Source organism: Panicum virgatum, chromosome 8K (genome assembly GCF_016808335.1).
Source record: "Panicum virgatum strain AP13 chromosome 8K, P.virgatum_v5, whole genome shotgun sequence".
Classification (NCBI taxonomy): domain Eukaryota; kingdom Viridiplantae; phylum Streptophyta; class Magnoliopsida; order Poales; family Poaceae; genus Panicum; species Panicum virgatum.
In genome coordinates, this window is record NC_053143.1 from 13,310,302 (window position 1) to 13,331,034 (window position 20,733).

The window sequence follows — 20,733 nt, forward strand, 5'->3', positions numbered from 1 at the left end:
AAGTTGATTTATACATAAGTTGTCACCATAGTAAGGCAATATACACATAAGTTGCTATGGAAAGAAAGAAAGTCATAATATAAATTGCTACTAGTGCAAAATATCATCAAAACATATGCAAGTGGGATCCAGTTTTGTAGATCTCGTTGTAATAAATACAATGATGTGATCGGAATTGAAAACGGATAATTCAGAGGAAAGTTATAATATTTTTAATAGGTGAAATCTGAAATAAAAAAGAGCATGGCCGTGGGAGCCCAGTAACATCGGGGGCTGCAGCAGGCCGCACGGGTCGCGTAATTGGTCCCTAGCGCGACCTGTCGCGTGTCAGCTTTTTTCAAAGTCAACCTATGGAAACAGAAGCCTTGCAAATTGCAAAGCCATTGAGCCTTCGCTTCACAAAAAAAAAACATTGAGCCTATTGAGCCGTTGCAGTTGCAGGTGGGCCTTGACGCCCAGAAGTTCGTATTGGGCTCCACTTGCATAATCATTTCAGCTAAAACTTAATTCAGCTTGTTAATTACCTTGATATGACAAAAAAAAAGAGCACTTGAGATATGAAGGAATTATGAATACTCCAACTAAAAACTTCCGGTTCCCAAAGAAAGACAAAGTCTGAACACAACCAAAGTCAATACATAAAATTTTCATGTAATCCCAAAAGTCTTTAAATATTTTTCATCATTGTCTAATCACTTACCACAATTAAACTAAGATTCATATATATTAATTTGGTTTCTGATTTTCTTTATAAATTACACAGTATAACTCAAGCACTCACAACGTATACACACTCGCTCTATGAACGTACGTACGCAAATCCTCAAAATTAAAGAAGTCACCACAAGCGACTCGCTATTAACGGAAACGTCGCCTAGACGCCTACCACTGAAATCACAACACCGTTAAATTCTAGAATATTCGCTCCCACGAAGAGTCAAAATCAGGACCTGAGAGTTTACCATGGCTCTTGTAATCACTGTGCTACCGTTACATCTCTATGTGCCGGAGGGCGATATGGTGTTAGGGTGGCTGGTCGATTTGGTTTTGCCGAGTTGGAGTGATAGAGATGATGGTGGGTCGGCAGTGAGCTGCCACCGCTAGAGCGAGCTTTGAGATGATTTTATACCTTGAGGTGATGGTTCTAAACCAAATATTTTTGGTAGTTGGGCCGGCCCGTTTAATTGTATAGTTGCTGCGGCTAAATAAGTTTGTGTGGATGCATGCAGAAAAGACAAAAAAGATGATATCACCCATATGCAAACAATTCTGAAACTAAAAAAAAGGTATAAGTAATAAATTGAGAATCCAGATTAAATTTAAATTGCACCATTATCTTTTATTAACAAAATTTTCAAAACAAACCACACTTGACTATATTGGCACGATATTTTTTTAAAATATTTTTATAGAGTAAAATGCGTTGGAGGTCCATCAACTTGTAAGAGTATGTCACTTAGATCCACAAACTCTGAAAGTGCATTTTTGGGTCCATAAACTTATTTAGTCATTCACCGTTGGTCCATAACGGTCCACGTGTGCTTCTAACGCTGACATGGCATGCTGACTTGGCTCCTCAAAGCACCTCCTGGCTGAGGCATTTCATCGAGTGACACCAGCGCCACCACCTTTGCCATTTTCTTGCTAGTGGCCTGCACGACCTACGCGGCGGCATCCATGGGCGAGGCACGATGGTTGCGGCGGCATTTCCGTGCTCAGCGCACCTTGCCACGACGGTGATGCCACGAGGCACGCACGAGTAGGAGGCAGAACATCAGCGGCCCTCCTCGCCGAGACGGCTCGTGCTCACCTGTGCCGGCCTTTTTCACAGCGGCGACGTCGGTGGTGCGCAGCGGGCACTGCCCTGTCCAACACCGGCGGCGGTCTTGAGCTCGGAGAGGTGGAGCGTGCGGACCTCAAGGAGCCGTGGGCGGGACGGGTGGGAAAGCTCGGGAGGAGGAGGAGGGGCAGCTAGCCACCATCGGCGAGGTCGCCGGCCGGCAGTTGTGGCGGACGCGGCACCGTCGGTAGAGGTTCTGTGGGAGTAGTTCCGCGTGGAGGCAGTCGAGGACCTCACGGCAGAGCATGGCGTTCACGCGGAGGCAGTGTGAGGAATGTTGAGTACTCTATCCTGCTTGTGATGAGTGAATTGTCAACCGTGCGGTGTGATCGTGCGCTTGGTCTTTGGATTGCAGGTACACGGGCGTCGAGTGTCGACGGGGAGCTGCCGTGGAGGTGCTGTGGCCGATGGACCGTGCAGTGGACGGCGGTGAAGGGCAGCTGGGACCGGAGCTCGGACCGGGCGGCAGCTGTGGCGTCCACTCCTGGATCGAGGGCGCAAGCGGCGACGGAAGGCGGGTTTCTTGGTTTGCGCCACATAACCAAGGAGGCGGACGACGGTTGAAGACACCAAGTCGTGGAGGCACGGGCGTCGGTCTCGGGACTGACGGAGGCGACGGGCGTCGACGGCGTCTAGGGCCTCGCTGCGGGCGAGGAGGTGATGGGCGTCGGGCGGCGTCTAGCGCCGTCATAAGGCCGAGGCGGGAACGGCGTCTAGGGCCACGGCGTGGAGGCGGGAATCTTCCCGCGCGTGAGGTTTTGGCGGTTTTCTCAAAACCAGCCACCTACCCGGGTTTCGCGGATCTTCCAAAACCGCGGACTGGATCTTCATCAAGACGGCGGCATCGTGTAGAAGACTTCGTTCCGAATAAAGAACCTCGGCCGTCGGATGAGATCGTGTATTGGGGGTGCTGCAGGCCAACCGGTCTGACCGGTCCCTGGCACCGGTCTGACCGGTCCCGCGGGTATAAATACCCCTTCACTTGTGTTAGGTTAATTGCAGCTTTTAGAACTTGTCCGTGAATTGTCTATTCCTCCAGGCCGCCGCCCCTGTGTTCCTCTCCCCCCGTTCTTCTCTTTAGAGTAGATTTTGTCCATAGATTGTTGAGACCTTGTGTGGGATTTGATTGGGAAAGGAGGCCCTATCCTCCTCGTGCCCTCTGGGCTTTTGAATCGATTCAATTCCCTCGTTTTTGTGCCCGTTTGTGATGGATTTTGGTTTCGTTTTTGGTGCACACGATTGCGATGGTTCCATGAGTTCTTTGCTGTGATTCCCGTGCTTCTAGCTCTGTCCTAAACCCTCTGGAATCACTAGCTCGTTCGAATTCGCTTTATTGAGTTCTAGAGAAATCGCCACTCCTTTTGATCTCATCTAGAAATTCTCTTGCTATTGATATATTTAGGGTGAGATCTCTTGGGGATACGTTCTTGGGGTAGAAACGAAGCCTTCCTCCAAGTTTCATCGATTTTCGTGGTCGTTTGGTTGAGATTCATCGTTTGAATCCAAGTTTTCGGGGGTTTTCTGGGTGCCACAGGTCAGACCGGTAGGCAAGACCGGTCAGACCGGTCTGTTAGTTTTTGAACAGACTCGACCGGTCAGACCGGTCCAGCGCACCGGTCAGACCGGTCCAGGCAGATCATTTCTGCAGTTTTCCCGATTCGCTTCCGATCTGCTTCGTGGTTTTGCTCGCTCGTTCGAGGCCTTTTGTGTCGGTTTAGCTTTTCCATAACTATTCCAAACTCTAGTCAGAACGCTTGAGGGCTTGGGTGATTTTTGGGATATAGGCCGACGGTTTGAATTTCGAAGAAATTTTGATCGGCTCCCATTCACCCCCCTCTAGTCGCCGGCTTCGGTCCCTCAATTGGTATCAGAGCTTGGTTGAGGTTTTCAGTACCTTAACTGGTTCAAAAACCACTTGGCGACCATGGTGAGTCTTGGTAAGATCCCGGTGTTTTCCGGCGAGTACTATGCCTACTGGAAGGTTCGCATGAGAGCCTTCTTGCAGAGCTTGGGAGCCGAGGTCTGGGAAATTACCACGAATCAGCTTTACGAGGTGCTGGCTATTCGGGCCACACCTCTTCAGATGACCCAGCACGAGGCTAACGCCAAGACCGTCAATGCCTTGTTCGCTGGCATTTCTCGTGCGGAGTTATCACACGTCCAGGGTTTTCAGGAAGCCCACAAAATTTGGACGTGCTTTGAGAACTACCACGAGGGTACACCTCAGGTGAAGACCAGACTGTTCGAGACTCACCGGCGTGAGTACGAGAACATCACACAGGAGCCGGGTGAGAGCATTGACTTGATGTTCAGTCGTTTTCAGTCGATTGTGAACAAAGTCAATGAGAACAGATCTGCTGGTGCCCTTGAGTACACAGAGCACGAGAAGGCCCTTAAGTTGCTTTACGCACTTTATCGCTCTGTGTGGGATCTCAAGGTGAACACCATCATTGAGTCTGCTGGCGATGAGACTCTGACGGTGAACGAGCTTTTCAGCAAGCTCAAAGCCATGGAGGTGGATAACCAGACACGAGCCAAGCTCAATGGTGCCCCTCCTTCCAAGAGTGTTGCTCTTGTGACTGGCCCAGGTTGTGGATCGGGCTCTAACGCTAACTCTTCTCTTGGCTTTTCTCTTACCTCTTTGCCTTCTGTTTCAGATGAGCAGCTATAGACACTGGGCGACGACGACTTGTGCCTCCTGATCAGCAAGTTCCAGCGCATCTACCACAACAGGCAGAGGAAGAAGAACCCTGGGTGCTACAACTGCGGCGATCTGAACCACTTCGTCGCCGGTTGCCCCAAGAAGTTCGGTGGTGGCCAGAACAACTCCTTCGACTACTACCGTCACCGTGACCGCGACGAGGGAGGCTCCAACAAGGAGCGTCGGCGCCACAAGCACCGCAGTCGTGACCGGGGAGGACGCTTCGACAAGGAGTCGCTCAAGAAGCGCTTCCTGTACAAGGCCAAGAAGCGGGAGAAGGCCTTCCTGGCGTAGCTCAGCGACCTCGATAAGATCTCCGACACCGACCGCTCTTCTTCACCGACCTCCGACGACAACGACAAGAAGAAGAAGAAGCGGGACAAGGAAGCCACCGGCTTCATCGGCCTTTGCTTGGCGGCCGGTCGGCGCAAGAGCTTCTGCACCATGGCGGGTGAAGCCGATGGTGCTCGTGCATCTTTGGGTGGACATGCTACACCGACGCACTCCGGCTCTTCTCCTGGATCCGAGAGCGATTCAGAGGTAAACTCAACGATCAACCTGCTTGATACAGAGATTAGGGAGTTGTACGCCGCTCTCAACAACCAGAAGAGGCTGCTTAAGGAAGCAGCTAGAGAGCGTAGAAAGCTTAGGGCTGAGCTGGCTTGTGCTAGAGAGAAATCTAGTGAGGATGAATGCGCTGGCTGCATATCTCACATGAATGATCTTGTTGCTCTCCGTGCCAAGCATGATGAGAACGTCGCGAACTTAGATGTTGCTAAGACTTCGCTTTCTGACGTGTCTCACGAGCTAGCCAAGGCCAAGCATGAGCTTGAACTTGTCAAGGGCGCTCCCATTGTTAGTGATGTGCTTGAATGCGATGAGTGTCCTATCTTCAAGTCTGACCTAGCTTCTTTGCAGTCCAAGTTTGCTACTATTGTTTGTGAACTAGAGGAGCTTAGATCTAGCCCTGCTTTGCTTGGCGCTTGTAAGCTTTGTCCCACGCTTAGGTTGGAGCTAGAGGAGAAGAACACTTTGATCAAGTCTTTTGGAAAGACTAAGATCGTAGAGTCTAGCCCACCTATTGACTGCTCTGTTTGCCCTGGTTTGATTGCTGATTTAGATAGTCTTGCGGTAGAGAAAGCCAATTTAGAAAATGAGAATACCTATTTTAGGGCGATTCTGAGTTGGGTTTCTAGCAGTGAGCCGCAGTTGGGCATGATGATTAAGCAGTTCAAGCGTGGTGATGGGTTTGGGGTTGGTTACACATACACGAAGTCAGACTTTGACATGTTGTATGGTAACATTTATGTGATTTAGAAGAAAAGTTAAACAAGTAAATAAGAGGAATAAATAGAAAATAAATTAGTATAAAATTAGCAAAGTAAAAAAGGAAAAGTATTGGAAGAAAACCAAACAAGCAACGGGGAAAAGAAATGACCTAAAATAATATGGAATAAAATGAAACAAGTAACGGATGCAATAGAGGAAAAAAAGAAATAAAAATAAAGAAACGGAACAACTAGGCTTACGGATCCCCCTCTTCCGTTAAACTCAGCAATACTGCTAGTTCAGCATAACTAGCCCAGCATAAAACATCAGGATCCAAAGCAGCAGCAAGAGAGCAAGACAAACAGTCAAATACGCTAATGGGCCACACCGTACTGTTGGGCCAAATTTACAAAAGAAAGCCTAAACTCTGATCGATTGCTGTTCGGACGATGGATCCGTGATCCGTAGCTAGCCATGGCGGGACAGAACGAGCAGAAGGGCTGGGTCACTGATGTCGTCCGGTTAATGCAATGACCGAATCAACTGGGTTGTGTTTTTTTATTTTTAAATTCAACTTTCTTTTTACTTAATCCGGACGGTGCAAAATCTCGGTATCTATAAAACCTATAAAATTAGTCCCTATTAATCCGGACGGTGCAAAATCTCCGTATCTATAAAACCTATAAAATTAGTCCCTATTAAGAGTCATTTAATTTGATTTCTCTGCAACCACGTTAAGCCACATCATCTCAATTAGTATTGTCCATTGGATCTCAGTAACTAGCATAATCTCTACTGTCCATACAAAAAATGCATCAGTAATAGATGAACATGAAACATTTACTCTGTCATGCACCAGGGGCATTTTGTTGGGCACTACCGCTGAGCATTAAGGGGCACTTTGCTGTCCACTACCGCTGAGCATTAAGGGGCACTTTGTTGGCCACTACCATTGAGCACTAAGTCTCTTAGAGTCTCCACCATACGATCAAGATTAAAGAGGCCGACTCCCTGAACTTGCACATGTATACATATACATTTGGCTATGCCAGGGACGCCACGGAGCTCTAGCGTCGACTCCATCTCCATCCTATGGTGCGTGTGTAGCTTCCTCTGTCGGACGCCACGTTGTAGGTGGCGAACGCGACGTGACCATTGGCCAAGAACTGGCGGAGGATCTTGGGCATCACGCTGCTCATATGCAAGCTGGAAGATGAGGTCCATGTTGCTGGTGGTCTGCTTTTTTTCCCTCGGTACAAGATTTACTTTCCTTTGACTTTACTAATCTTAGTCCCACGAATTTTCTTATCTTTTTCAGTTTTCCCTCATAAAGAAATAAAAATCACGCTAATTTGTAGGTGAATTACCATACCAGCATCATATCTGAGTTCAAGAAATGATGATGCTCTCAACTAACAACACGTAAGTTGAATAAAAGGTGTAAAAGATATTCTCTTTTGCTTTTGCGAAGCGAAGAATAAAAGCGTCCAAAATAGAGAACGCGTTACACCAACTTTTGGAGAGAGGATTCTAGAGGTCAATTAGTGACAAGTTTTTGCTATTCAAAAATCCACTATTTCATATATTTCAACAAATCTTGATCAATATAATACTACATGCTCTCCAGTGTGTTTTATCTAGTTTTTTATATCTTTTGGTCATAGTTTATCAAAAAAAATCGCTCAAATCACACAGCAACGCGTGGGGAATCACCTAGTTGTACACATTAGTAGTACCGTGGTGGGTCCTACTAATTTGAATAATAAGAAGATTTCACTTCCATAATTTTCTAAGATAGAGCTTATTATCTATAAGAGAAATTTTATTAATTATGATTGGAATAAATAAGGTTAGTTCATCATGCTAAAATCAATAGTTAAGATATAAAATGTATCAAAAAGTACTAAGAGGTACTTAAAAAGGTACCAAATTTATAGGACCAATACCAAAAAAGATAGAACCGGTACCGACATTAATTTAACTTTCTAAATTTTAATACTAAAAAAATTCTGCACAACAGGTACCACATGGTACCTCCAACCATAGTGAGAAGGCTCTATTTATAATGGTTAATGTGCACATATTTTATAAAGGAAGAAGGGAACATATAGTAAAAATATTTAATTTGAAAGTAGGACAATGGGCAAAAGGTTTTTTTTGGCACTATGTACACTATCCGTAAAGAAAATCACAATCTTTTAAGTACTCCCTCCATTCTAAATTTTAGGTTGTTTAGCTTTTATTACACATAGATTTTTATTATGCACCTGGATATCACTATGTCTAGATATATAGTAAAATTAAATATTAAAAAATCAAAACGATCTATAGTTTAAAACTGATGGAGTACTCTTTTATTTATTTTTTAAACACAACTGGAACCTGGTGTGAATGCTCATTGTCTGCAATATCTAGGGTAGGAGGCTACACCGGACTACTCCGGGGCTTAGGGCAGGATTAACTGACAGTTGAGGCAGTGGAAGCAGGGGAGCAAAAGATCAGGGGTTAAGCAGGTGGGAGCATGAACTGGCAAAAAAAGAGAAGGTTAAGCTGGCGGGCACAGAGCTGGCATGGCGAGGGTGGCAGGACGGGGCAAGAGGGACGCTCTTGACTCTTTGAGATCGAACGAAGAGGCATGTGTGCGTGTGCGTGTGCCTGTGTTGGTGGAAGAAAGGATAACTCGATCGGCGCGTTGGAGATGGAACGGGCAGATAGGATCGCCTTCTGAGTAAAATGTTATTTTCAGACATCTGTTAGGTTGTGTCACCCTTTTTTTTAATGTTCTTTTTATCGATACAGTATTTCAGTAAATCATGCATCCATTCTAATTATATTATTTCTGGCACTTTAAGAAGTTAAAATATAAAAGTCTGCATGTGTACCAACTGCACGTAGCGTTTACAGTTTCCTCTAGTCTGCAGGTGTTAAATTTCCGAAAGCGGTAATGGGAGAACAGTTCAATTTCGGTCCCAGAAGAAGTCTTATACTGTGGCTGGGCCTGCAGGGGGACCGAGCCGTGGATACCAACTCAAGAACAACGGCTGTTATTAGATTTTAAATTTTATCAAGACAAAGAGTTGAGTAGTAGCACTTCTCTGATAGAATTGATGCTGCAACATGAGTTGAACCGGTATGTTTTCTTCTAAACTAGAGGAAACTACAGTGCAATTTATTGATAGGTAAATGTTTTTTAGGGTTTTCTTTGAGGGGGGAACAGATAAATGTACTAGTACTATTTCACAATTAGGCGCTGAATTATGTTAAACAGCAATTTATACAGGTGGTCATTAGGCCAATCTCAACGGCGTGTTAGGAGAGTTTCATATCACAGCTAGAGAATTGTGCATTAGTACCGGTCAGAAAACCCCGGTTAGAACTGGTTTCCGCCTGGTACCGATTGGTCGTTGCTAAATGTCACGCCATTTAGTACCAGTCAAAATGCCCGGAACTAAGGGGTCATTTAGTACTGGTCATAATACCGATCGGTACTAAATGGTGTTGTTCCCAAAAAATAAAGAAAAAAATTGCGGAACAGTCGAGAGGCCGCCGAACATTGTCGCAAGTCACAAGATAGGTGCGAATAATAGTTGGTAGTGCCTCCTTGTGCCTCTTGGTGCCTCCCCTAAATAATTAATTTATTTAATTTGATGTGCGGAAGGATAATGTAGTAATTTCGCCCTCCTTCTCCCCCCAAACTCCACGGCCCTGGCCAATCCGCCCGCACAGTACAACCGCCCTGCCTTGCCCCTCGCTGGATCGCCATGAGTTCGCCGCCGCCTTGCTCTGCCCCCACCGTCGTGACCGCTGACACTCTGCACTTGGCCCGTCCTCGCTCTTTGTGTCGACCGCCCTGCCCTCATCTGCATATATGTGCTTATATGCAGATGGTGGCGACTCAAACAACAGAAGACTTGTCGTGCCAAAGCCAAACCAAGGAGTAGTAGTACTATTTTGATCCGGAAGCGGCTGACGCAGTCCTGCCTGGTTTTGCTTGCTTCGTCGTACCTCGAACGTACGACGACGCCGTCTGTTTTTTCAGGTTTTGTGAATACATGCAAGTACAAATAAATTCCTGGCGGATTGTTCGATGCTGAAACATGACGACAGCGACGCTCTCGTTCAAGTCTTGATGATGTCGTCGGACATGGTTTTGCACCTTAATTAATTGGAGCACACCTGCCATTCAGGTGTCGTCTGAAATTTTGGATTGTTTCATTCGACTTATTCAGTGTTCAGATGTTATTCACTGATGTTACAGAAATTGTTCTCCGATGCTGAAAATTTGCTTTTCGATTGATGTCGTAGATTAACGAAACATGAAACATAGGGTTACAAGTCCGGCGTTAATGCTGCAGACGTTTTTTTTTATTGAAAACCATGACCTCAAAATTATTCAATAATTTTCATGCACCTGAAAAATAGTAATTTGAGTCTCCCCTAGTAGATTAATTATAAGTATATTTTAAAGAGCTCTGTTATAATAATTGTAAAGTACTTTCGGGTACTTTTCCCTTAGAATTTTTTCTAGCCGTTGATCTATAAAAAATTAAATTAAATTAAATTAAATTAGTATTCGGTCCCATTTTTTTACTTGGTCCCACATTTTGTACCACCAGATACTTCCAGATACTTCATGCTACCTTCACCACCGTACAATTTTATCAGATGGATGGCTCTCATTTTTTTCAATTATTGTAAAATTTCTCTATTTTGAAATGGAGAGAGCATCGAAAGTCAACGAGAGGAAGTGGCTCTTGCTCTGTAGAAATTTGGAGTAAGGTATTTGCTGAGGAAATTTAAATATCGGAGCAACAGTTGAACAGATCGAGAGAGTGTGACAGGTTTGGAAAGTAGCAGAGAAATAAAATGCTGAGAGACACAGGAGCAATATTCAATTTCCTGTCCGATTTAGTGTTTGCAACATTTTCAAAGTTCAGCACAAATAAAACCTTTCCTGCCGTCTGAGCGAGAGATTAAATTCAAATGAGTTATCTGTACACCAAGCAACCGCCATTCCTTGAATTCGACCCAAAGCAACAATTACCTGCCAAAAAGTGTCTTCCTAATTTCTGTACCCTCCAAACACTGCATGCATTCCTAGCTCCTACGTGTATACTTACATAGAGGGACACAAAAAAAAATGTTTACATTTGCTCTGGATATGATGCCGCATATTTACAATATTAATCAATCAATAAGCTGCTCCGTTTAATCTCCATCAGCTTAAATTTGCTAGCCAAGCTCGATCTGTCAGTTAGTGCCTCTCCATCAGCTCCGTCACTTCTACTATCTCACGAACCTCTCGAGGTCGATGACCATGACGGTGATGTCGTCCCTGCTCCCCCTGCGCCGCGCCATGTCCACGAGCTCCGCGCAGGAACGCGCCACGGCCGCCGCGGTCCGGCCCCTCGCGACGACGTCGACGGCCTCCTGGTTGCCCACCTTGTCCCAGAGCCCGTCGGACGCGACGACGAGGAACTCGCCGGCGCGCAGGGGCACCCTGGCCACCGCCGGCTCGGCGAGCACCCACCGCTTCAGGCCGGCGTCGCCGAACGCCCGCGACACGGCCAGGCTGCCCTGCACCCGCCACACGCCGCTGCCGCTGCGGCTCACAAAGCCGCCGCCGCGCTCGATGCGCGCCCTCTCGCCCTCCGCCGCGCACGTGTGGTCGGCCGTCAGCGCGGCCGCCGCGCCGCCGCCGCGGCTCAGCACCGCGCGGCAGTCGCCCAGGTGCGCCACGTACAGGCCGCCGCCGCTCACCAGCGCCGTCGCCGCGCACGCGCCGCCGCTCGCATCCTGCTGCGTCCAAAGATCAAACCAGCCGTTAATTATAATCTCAAAAAAATCATTCTTTTTCATTTCAAAACATCATTCTTGTTTTTCCGGCAACGCTAGGGGAATACTTGTTCGACGTCGACCGCTCGTCGCGATCAGATAGGCATCAAAAAAACATGTTGGAGCAACGAACAAAAGAGACCCTTTTGACGAGTTCAACGTCGGAGGAAAGTGGGTAGACCCGGTAAACGGACGAAGGAACCGGCAATGTGCAATAGGAGTCACTGTCGTGGTACGCACACGGACCTGATGTTGTGTGAGGAGCTCGCTGTCGGTGGCCAAGTAGGCGGCCCGGATCGCCGCCGAGATGGCGTCGTCGTCCTCCGACGATGCTTCGTCGCGGGCCGCCGACCCCGCGGCGAGCACCGCGGAGACGACGTTCTCACCGAGGCGCTGGGAGACGAAGTCCACGGCCGCGCGGCCGCCGTGGCCGTCGAAGACACCGTAGAATGCCTGCGGTAACAAGTTGGGAAAATGATTATTATTGCTACTTGAGTGCTTGCATTGGGGTAACTAACTCGGTCAAAAGTCAAACCGCATCGAGATTAATTTATGTGTGCTTAATTAATGTAGTAATGTTCCGATCAGAACATCATCAGTAAACAAGTGATCCCTTGCATTTGTTTATGTGTTTAGGGTTTAGGATCGCAAAACTGAAAGCGACTCAGTGCTCGAGAATTCATGAGGTTTCCAAAAAGAAAAAAAATGAACCTTACCAGCTGGGAATCACCACCATTTTTGTGAGTGACCACTGAGTAGGCGTCCTCCATGGCATGCCTCGGCCCAGCCCTACTCGCCACCCAGAACCCGTCGCCCTCGACCTCCACGTCGGCCTCCTTCGCCGCCGCGGCGGCCGCGCCCCAGCCGGCGTCATCCGCCACTGGTACGACGAGCCTCGAGGGCCGCCCCCTCGCCGACCACGCGGTCATCTTCTTCCTCTTGCTCTCAGACTGCTGCTGCGGCTGATCTACCACCGCCCCGGCTCCACTGACGACGGCGTCGCATGCCTCCGCCGGACGGGCAACCACGGGCGGCTGCGGCGGCGCGAGCGCGGCCAGGAGCTTCGTCTTCCTGCGCAGCGGCAGCGGCGCGGTGGCTATAAGGCCGACGGGAGACGACATCGCGGCCCTAATGCGGAGCTCGCGCACGAGGCGCGCCAAGGCGGCGACGACGGAGCAGAAGAGGCGGACGGTGGTGTGCAGCATCGTCACCGGAAACGCCTGCCGGAGAGCAAGATGTTGTGAGGCTAGATGGTCAAACTTGTTTTGCAGCTGATCGATTGTTTGGAGTGAGGGAGACGATGAGAGGCAGGAGCTGGAGTTTCCCATGGTTTTATACGGAGGAGAAGTGGAGAGGAAGGGGGTGCTTGCTTGCTGGGTCACTGACGCTGACCGGTCAATGCAGTGACCAGATCATCTGGGCTGTGTTTTTAATATTGCTACCGGGGATTTTCGTTTACTTAATCCGGACGGCCCGCACGTCTTGTACCGTGCCGGGTCATAATTATCTGACCAATCGGAAAATTACAATTGCACCATCTTTTTAAGGTACACTGGTACAGTATCTTTTTCATAAAAAACAGTAATATATCTTTATCTTTATCTCTACTATTTATAAAGCATGCAATCATTCTTTCATCCATTAATTGAAATTCTAATCGGAATCTGGACAAATCAATCAGAATCCTAAGTCGGAGCTGGAACAAATCAACCAGAATCATGATCAAAAGTCGAACAACTATGCCTCGCGTAGTCACAGTACGGCCTGTACAAGGAGTGAACTAGCACAAAGTTGATGATCTTGTGTAGATCTGGAAAACCAGCAAAAAGAAAATGCACGGGCACCGTGCTATAGCATGTAATGTTTTTATTAAAACTTTTATTTGACCTAACTTATATTATCGATGAGTGGTTCCAAAGCATATATAACGAGAATGGACAGCAATATAGTAATCTAAACAGAATCGAATTCAAGGAGAACATAAAAGTACAACAAAATTCGTTTCCAAACTCATCAAAAATAATCAGCCGCCACCCACGAGCTTGACCTCTACCTCTGTCGTAGGGTCTAGGACATATACCATCATTCATTTTCCAGTTCGCATTGGTCGTATGACGCGCCTAGCTTAGCGATGGCATATCTAGGGTACTGCTTGACGTGCCCAGGATTAGGGATTTGAGTATCCAATATTTTCAAAGGATGAAAAAAAATATTTGGCCGCCGCTGTGCGATGCGTAAGACGCTCGCGTCTCATCGTAGGCCTGCAACTGTCACCTGTTGCGCCGCTAGGGTTCGCTGCCATTGGCTAGAAGCGGAAATGATGAGGCTGGGGACCTAGGGTCGGTGCGGGGTCGCCGTCACGGCTGGGTCTAGAGGTGGGGAAGTGGGCCATGTGAGCCTAAGAGGCAATACAAGATTGCAAAGCCTATTTTGTGATGTTATATCATCTTGAAGAGGCACCCTAGAGGCTATTCTAATTACGAATTTATAATTTTTAGTGAAAATATCCCTCCAACAGTTCTCTAAAAATAATCTCTCAAGGTATATAGCAACATCTTAAATCATCTCTCTCCCTTCTCATATCTTAGACGAGAACAAAAATCCACACCCTATCCCAAATAATTGCCATTTTAGAATAGGATCTTAGACCTTCATCCTTCAAATTTGCGGGTCATATTTTCTAATATGTCAAGGTTCAAACAATAGGATACCCGGTATAAAAGATCTGTTGTGGGGATACGAGAATACATGGAGAAGTAATTTTCAGAATGACCCTCTACATAAGGATATAGAGAGCTGGAGACTAGGATTGAAGAATTACTATAGAGATGCTCGTATTTTCTATTTTTTGATAAATATATACATGTTATATACTATGTATATAAATTCTTTTGCCAAAATTTTTGGGTATTCAAGTGAATACCTATGAATACATAGTAGGCCCGCCCCATGATGAGCTCTTGCGTCAATGACACAACAGCAAGGGATGGTCACACAATAATTTACAATGAAAGGGGGTTTTCGACTATAGCAACAAATGAGCATATTTTCCTTATAAATATAAATGTTAACATGCACATATTTTTCATCGAAGAAAAGAAGAGAATATATATTTTAAAATAACATATTTTCAATTTTTCTATGCTTTTTCTTAATTTAGAAAAGTACTCTATCAACCCATGCTCCAGCTCGGGCTAATTAGAATTACTATAAAAATTAGGCTGACAGCTAATAATTATAATTATCTATCTTATACCCTCTTTCATATATTAAATATTCTAATATATATTCTAAAATATATACTTATCATTATTTAGTTGCAATAGATTTTATTTTTCATCACATCTCCATGTGCGTTTGATATATATTTAACTGAACCATTTTTTTTTGAATTGGTATTTTTATCTCTTTCATCATACATGGTGACACATATCATGGATAGTATTTTTTATATAAATACTATATTAATAATGATAGCTATAGTAATTTATAATTTTATATTGGTACACTTTAATATTTTATTATAACTATATAATTTAGATTCAGATTTATGGGTTATTTTATATACAAAATTTTGGTGGTTATTTGCATTATTTTTATAATAGCATAGGTGGGTAATTTACACAAATATTTGGGGGTTACTTTAGGGTTTTTATAACAATGGAGGTGGGCAATTTACACAAATATTTAGGGTGTTATTTTAGTCTATTTTTATAATGGTAGATGTGGGTAATTTATTAGGAAAGATAACAGGTCCAATGACTATTATGATTATAGTTGTCAGATTGATGGCCGGATGTTTCTGATTTTTTTAAGAATTTATAAAATTTCTTTATTTATTTGGAGTGTCCACCTAGGATCCAAGGTGGCTTCATGTGGAGGCTTCGAAGGAGCCTCTAATTAATAATAGTAAGATACACTAGGTTAATTTGAAAACAAAGATACAGATTTTATAACATGTGTGTTATATGTGGTACTCCCTCCGTCCCCTAAAAAATAAGACATTATACAATTTAAAATCTGTAAAGAAAACAGGTCGTTTTACCCTCTATTTGGGAGGTGCATGTGCATACAACAGCTAATTAGTACCAAATATAGCTAATAAATAGGAGTAAACAAAGTCATTTTACCTCCATATTAATCTATCTTCAATTTTCTAGAATGACTTGTTTTTTTGGATGGAGGGAGTAAGTTAGAAGTACAAGTTCGAAGGAGAATTAAATGTGAAGTAGAAAATATTGATCAACCCATGCTATATGAATATGAATCAACCTTCAATCACGTTTAGATATGCATATAGAAACTGAATATAGCTAGAGATGCAAGCTATCATGGTTTCCACTATTCACTATACCACAACAACAATATAGCGTCAGACATCTGACGTTATAAATAGAAAATTACCGACAAACTATTGGTCGGTATAATTTTTCGTCGAACCATTGGTCGGTATTTCACGTTTTGCCGAGCGAGGATTGGTCGGTATATCAATTTAGCTTTAGCGACCAACTGTGTGTCGGCAAACTAAAGTATTTACATCTAATCATCGGTCAGCATAAAAGATTCACCTGTTGGGCGCCCTCAGCTAAATAATCTCCCGCCCACACAATTTGCAAAGGCCCACTTGTCAGTCTCTATCAAACCCTAGCTCCCCAAACCAATCTGTTCACCCCTTTTTTGGCGCCGCCGCCCACGCCAGTCGCGATTTTCCCCCAAATCGCGCGCGTGCCCGGCTGTCCGCCTCCCCCAAATCCAATCCCACCTCCGCCAAATCCAATTGCAGTGCCAGATCGAGTAGCCACCCCCACCGCCGTCCTCTGCAGCCTCTCCACGCACCGCCGTCCCTTGCAGGCCACCGCGCGCCGCGCCACCTCCACGCCGCCATCATCTGCAGCCGCCGCGCACCACCCCCCCCCCCCCCCCCCCGCCGTCATCTGCCTCCACGAGCCGCTCCAGCCACCCCCGCCGCCGTCCCCTGAAGGCCTCCGCGCGCGGCGCCTTGCTGCAGGCGCGACACTGCAAGCGGGGGCCGAGGATGCGACCACCACTCGGCGCGCCGAGGTTCGTGCGGCCCTCACGGCCGTGACCCCCATCCTCTGGATCCGGCGCCCAGAGGGTGCGGCCCTCATGGCCACAACCCCCACTCCTCTGGATCGAGCGCCCAGAGGGTGTTGCGACCACCCCCTACCCCCGCACAGCGGCGCAGGTCTGAGGCCGCCGGGCGGCTGCTGTCTGGGGCAGCTAGCTTGCTGATTTTCCGGGCCAGAAGACCAAGCCCATCCTTAGCTTGTCACCGCCAGCTTCTCTCGTGACACACAACAAGGCCATCAACCAGGTCTGGACATGAATCATTTGCATCTTCATTTTTTCTGTGTGTTTTCTAAATCTTGCTGTTGGAATTAATATTTTTATTGGTGCAGGCAACAGACATCTTGGTCAATCATGAGGCTGCATTTGGAACTCTGAGCACATCTTCAATATTGACAACAACCAGCCACCTAGTCGAGAAGTATTCAAGTGAAGGAGCTTTTGTAGTGGTATGTTTCGATCTGTTTTTCTAGTTCGTATGCCTTACTGTCCGCCGCCTTATTTTAAGATGCTGATATGTTGTGGTTGTACTCTCTATGAAAAGACATACTCTACAATCAGCTTGATCTCGTCATGGATAAAATATGGATTAACAGTGACGCTAGGTACAACCTAATTATTTTACAAGTTCAAGTGTTTTGTAGTTAACATGACATTTAACAAAAAGAATTACATGTAGGCACAGCAAGGCATATTTGCGAAGTGTGAACAAGTTTCTAGCTTTTGCATTTAAAAATTCAGCAGTAGGCAGCAAGATATTATGCCCTTGTAAAAAGTGTGTGAACTCATTTTGGAGAGAGGCAAGTGATGTACGTGAGCACTTGATATGTGATGGGTTTCTAGAGGGGTCTACAATATGGAATTTACATGGAGAACCTACCCCATCTGGGAATCATGGGAATTTTGATGATGCTGAGCTTATGGAGAACTGTAATGAGGATGGTGACATATCTGGTATGCTTAGAGACTTAGCTGCTGGTTTAGATGATAGAGGAGATTTTGAGGACAACAGTTCTGTTTTGGAACCTTGTGTTGAGCTACTTGCCATTCAAAAGTTGGTAGATGAGAATAGCAAAGAGTTGTACCCTAATTGCAAGAAATATACACAACTTCGTTTCCTCGTTAGACTTTTGCACCTCAAACTCCTTGGAGGATGGACTGATAGATCTTTTAATCTGCTATTAGATCTACTTAATGATGCACTTCCTGAGGGTTCAGCACTACCTAGAAAGCAATATTGTGAAGTTATTGTTAGTTTAGTGCTGAAAAGGGATGCGATTCTGCCTCTTCCTCATGCTGAGATGAACAATATGGGTGATGCTCTTATGATGGCAATTGCATGGCCATATAAAAAGGTAACCTAAACTTTTTGTTGTTTATGTCTTTTGCTTCAATGGTGATTGGCCAAGTTTCTAACTAATGATGTGTATCTTAATTGAAGGTTACCAAGGCATCAAAATCCTCCTTGGGTACTGCAAGTATTTAGTCTTAATTTTACTTTCAACAAATAACATAGAGCAATATGCGCTGCATCTCTTCTTGTGACATGTGAATTCATAAATTTTGAAAGCAAGTGATCTGCATAGAGTAATATGCATGGCAATTAGCTTATCTTTGTCAAAATAGTATGAGAATTCTGCAAACATAGTTATGTGCTGCTCTAATGACTAAGCATATAGCAAGCTTGTGTAGTGTGTACATAAGGAACTACACTAGTATGCTTAGTTAGGTTTTGCTCACAATGGTAAAAATTAAGATCACTTGGTCCTCTTATATCCACTAATATAACAGTAACTACATTTCGAATGGTTGTATGTTATTTCTTTTTTTTCATACTTTGCTGAAAACTGCTACTGATTACATGCTATACTCACTTTCAGGTAGTGCTGAAAGAAATGCTAAGAACTAGGAAGGATGCTTGAAGCTATTTACAAGTTCGAAGATCACATCAAGATTTTGTGTTTATTTTGTTTTGGAGCTCCTGCAGATGAATATTTTGCACAAGCTTAATGGCTGTAGTGAAGTGTGATAGTTTGACCTGTAATGGTAGATGTGGAAATGCTAATGGCTTACTCATATGCAAACTTGATGGCTTTTGGTTAGAAATGATGGATGTTTCTGCTCATATAGATGCAGACCTGATGCCTATGAGCTAGCTAGCTTTGTATGGCTGTAGTGTGCAATTGGACTAGCTTATAGCTAGCTACCTCATGTATATGGAATTATGGATAATTTAGTATTAATGTTATATGCTTACTTTCAGTGAATCGGTATGAATGTTCCAATGTTGGATTTATCACCTGATTCAACTGTTAATAGAATAATTATAAATATATATGTGGAATAAAATATATGTTTGCTCATGGGAATAGTTGCTGTCGGATAGTTGGTCGGTATTTCTTTCATGGGGCGTCGGACGGTCGGTCGGTAAAAATGTGTCAGTCGGTATAGATTTATACCGACGCCACTTTTACCGGCTAATAGTTAGTGTCGGCATAGTTTTATGCCGACCGATGGTCGGTCGCTATAGTGACTTATAGCGACCATAATGTAGTCGCTATATTTTGGCTGTGGTATAGTGATTACTTTAAATCTATATAAGGAATGTTAAAACTCCTCTTTTAGTTAGCACAGTACCTAGTTTCTACCGAAGCAAACTGGTTCTAACTACTTTTTGACAGTCTGACTCAAATATATGTAGCTCTTTAAGAATTCATATAAATTAAAAAACAATGTTGAGTTGCATGATCCTCTAGCTGCTTGTTGTTAGATTGTGACTGGAAGGAGACAAGTGTACAATTTACAGGTCTCAGAAAACTAAAAATACATACTATATCCAGAAACGGTAAGGAAAGAAAGGTTCAATTTAGGCAAGGAAAAAGTCTTCTTGGTTGGTTGGGCCAGCAGGGACTGTGTAAAGCCGTACCAACTCGATCAAACCAAGCGGCTGTTGGATTTACTTCTGTATTAAGACAAGGACGGCAGAGCTAATAATGGTCGTGTTCTAGAAGAAAGTAACAATTAGTAGTAACTGCCATTAATATATGCATGCCATGAAGGGGGTCTCAATGGGGAGGTTTTTTGTATTCAAATAATCTGTTGAGCTTATTTATATTCACAAGCCATGTAGTATAAAAGATTTTTTTATTTTATACTGTACATAGTATTGCATTGTCGGCGGCGTCAACTAATTTGTTCAGGCCAGAAGGAGGAAAATTAAATTAAATACGTAGTCGCCAAAAGTAGTAATGAGAAATAATAGTTCAATTAAATTTGGGCTAGGAAAAAGTCATTGTTGCCTGCAAGGGACTGCTCAGAGACATAACTTCCATTCGTAGATTTACAGTTTTGTATATATTGAGACAAAGACACCATATATTTTTAATGCATACATTCTAGAAAGTATTTTGTATTTGAAAGTGAAGCGTTGGCCAAAGTACTCTTTGATTATTTGCTGTTTCAAACAAAATGCTCATTTTGTGGATAGAACATATACATACTTCCCACGCTCTGAGAAGTCAAATATAAAAGTACTCATGTGTTTACCACTTTACCTACTACTCCCTCCATCCAGCTTTGATAGATATATTTCCATATGGCACAATGACCAAGGGCACCAGTGTGCTTATCAAGATCAACAGCCCATATGGCACTAGTGCTATTTATTGTCACAGCCCATGCCAATAGCAAATATAGCTATTATTTTTGAACATTTGAATTTTTAAAATGTATCAATCAAAACTGGATGGAGGGAGTATATACTGGACATTGCTTGGCATATGCTCCTTTAATCACATACTGAGTCACAGCTGAACAATATTGCAGACGTTAAAACAACAAAATATGACCAAAAGTAATCTTCATGGTTGGGCCTGCAGGGACGACTGAGCCATATATATACAAATTCAAAAACATCGCTGTCAGTTCTATGATCATAGTATAGGATGGATGGACGGGACATTTTTGAACTGGTACCTTGTCTTCTAGAGGAAAAGAACTA

The 20,733-nt window shown here is 44.6% G+C and overlaps 1 protein-coding gene across 1 annotated transcript; it reads right to left on the minus strand.

Moving 5' to 3' along the window:
* Positions 1-10,805: 10,805 nt before the first annotated feature.
* On the minus strand, positions 10,806-12,920 carry LOC120646177 (probable protein phosphatase 2C 74). Its single transcript, XM_039922868.1, has 3 exons — positions 12,362-12,920; positions 11,867-12,098; positions 10,806-11,674 (listed from the first exon to the last, which is right to left on the minus strand). The coding sequence occupies exons 1-3, from the start codon at positions 12,848-12,850 to the stop codon at positions 11,097-11,099; spliced, it is 1,299 nt and encodes a 432-aa protein (XP_039778802.1). The 5' UTR covers positions 12,851-12,920; the 3' UTR covers positions 10,806-11,096.
* Positions 12,921-20,733: the final 7,813 nt, after the last annotated feature.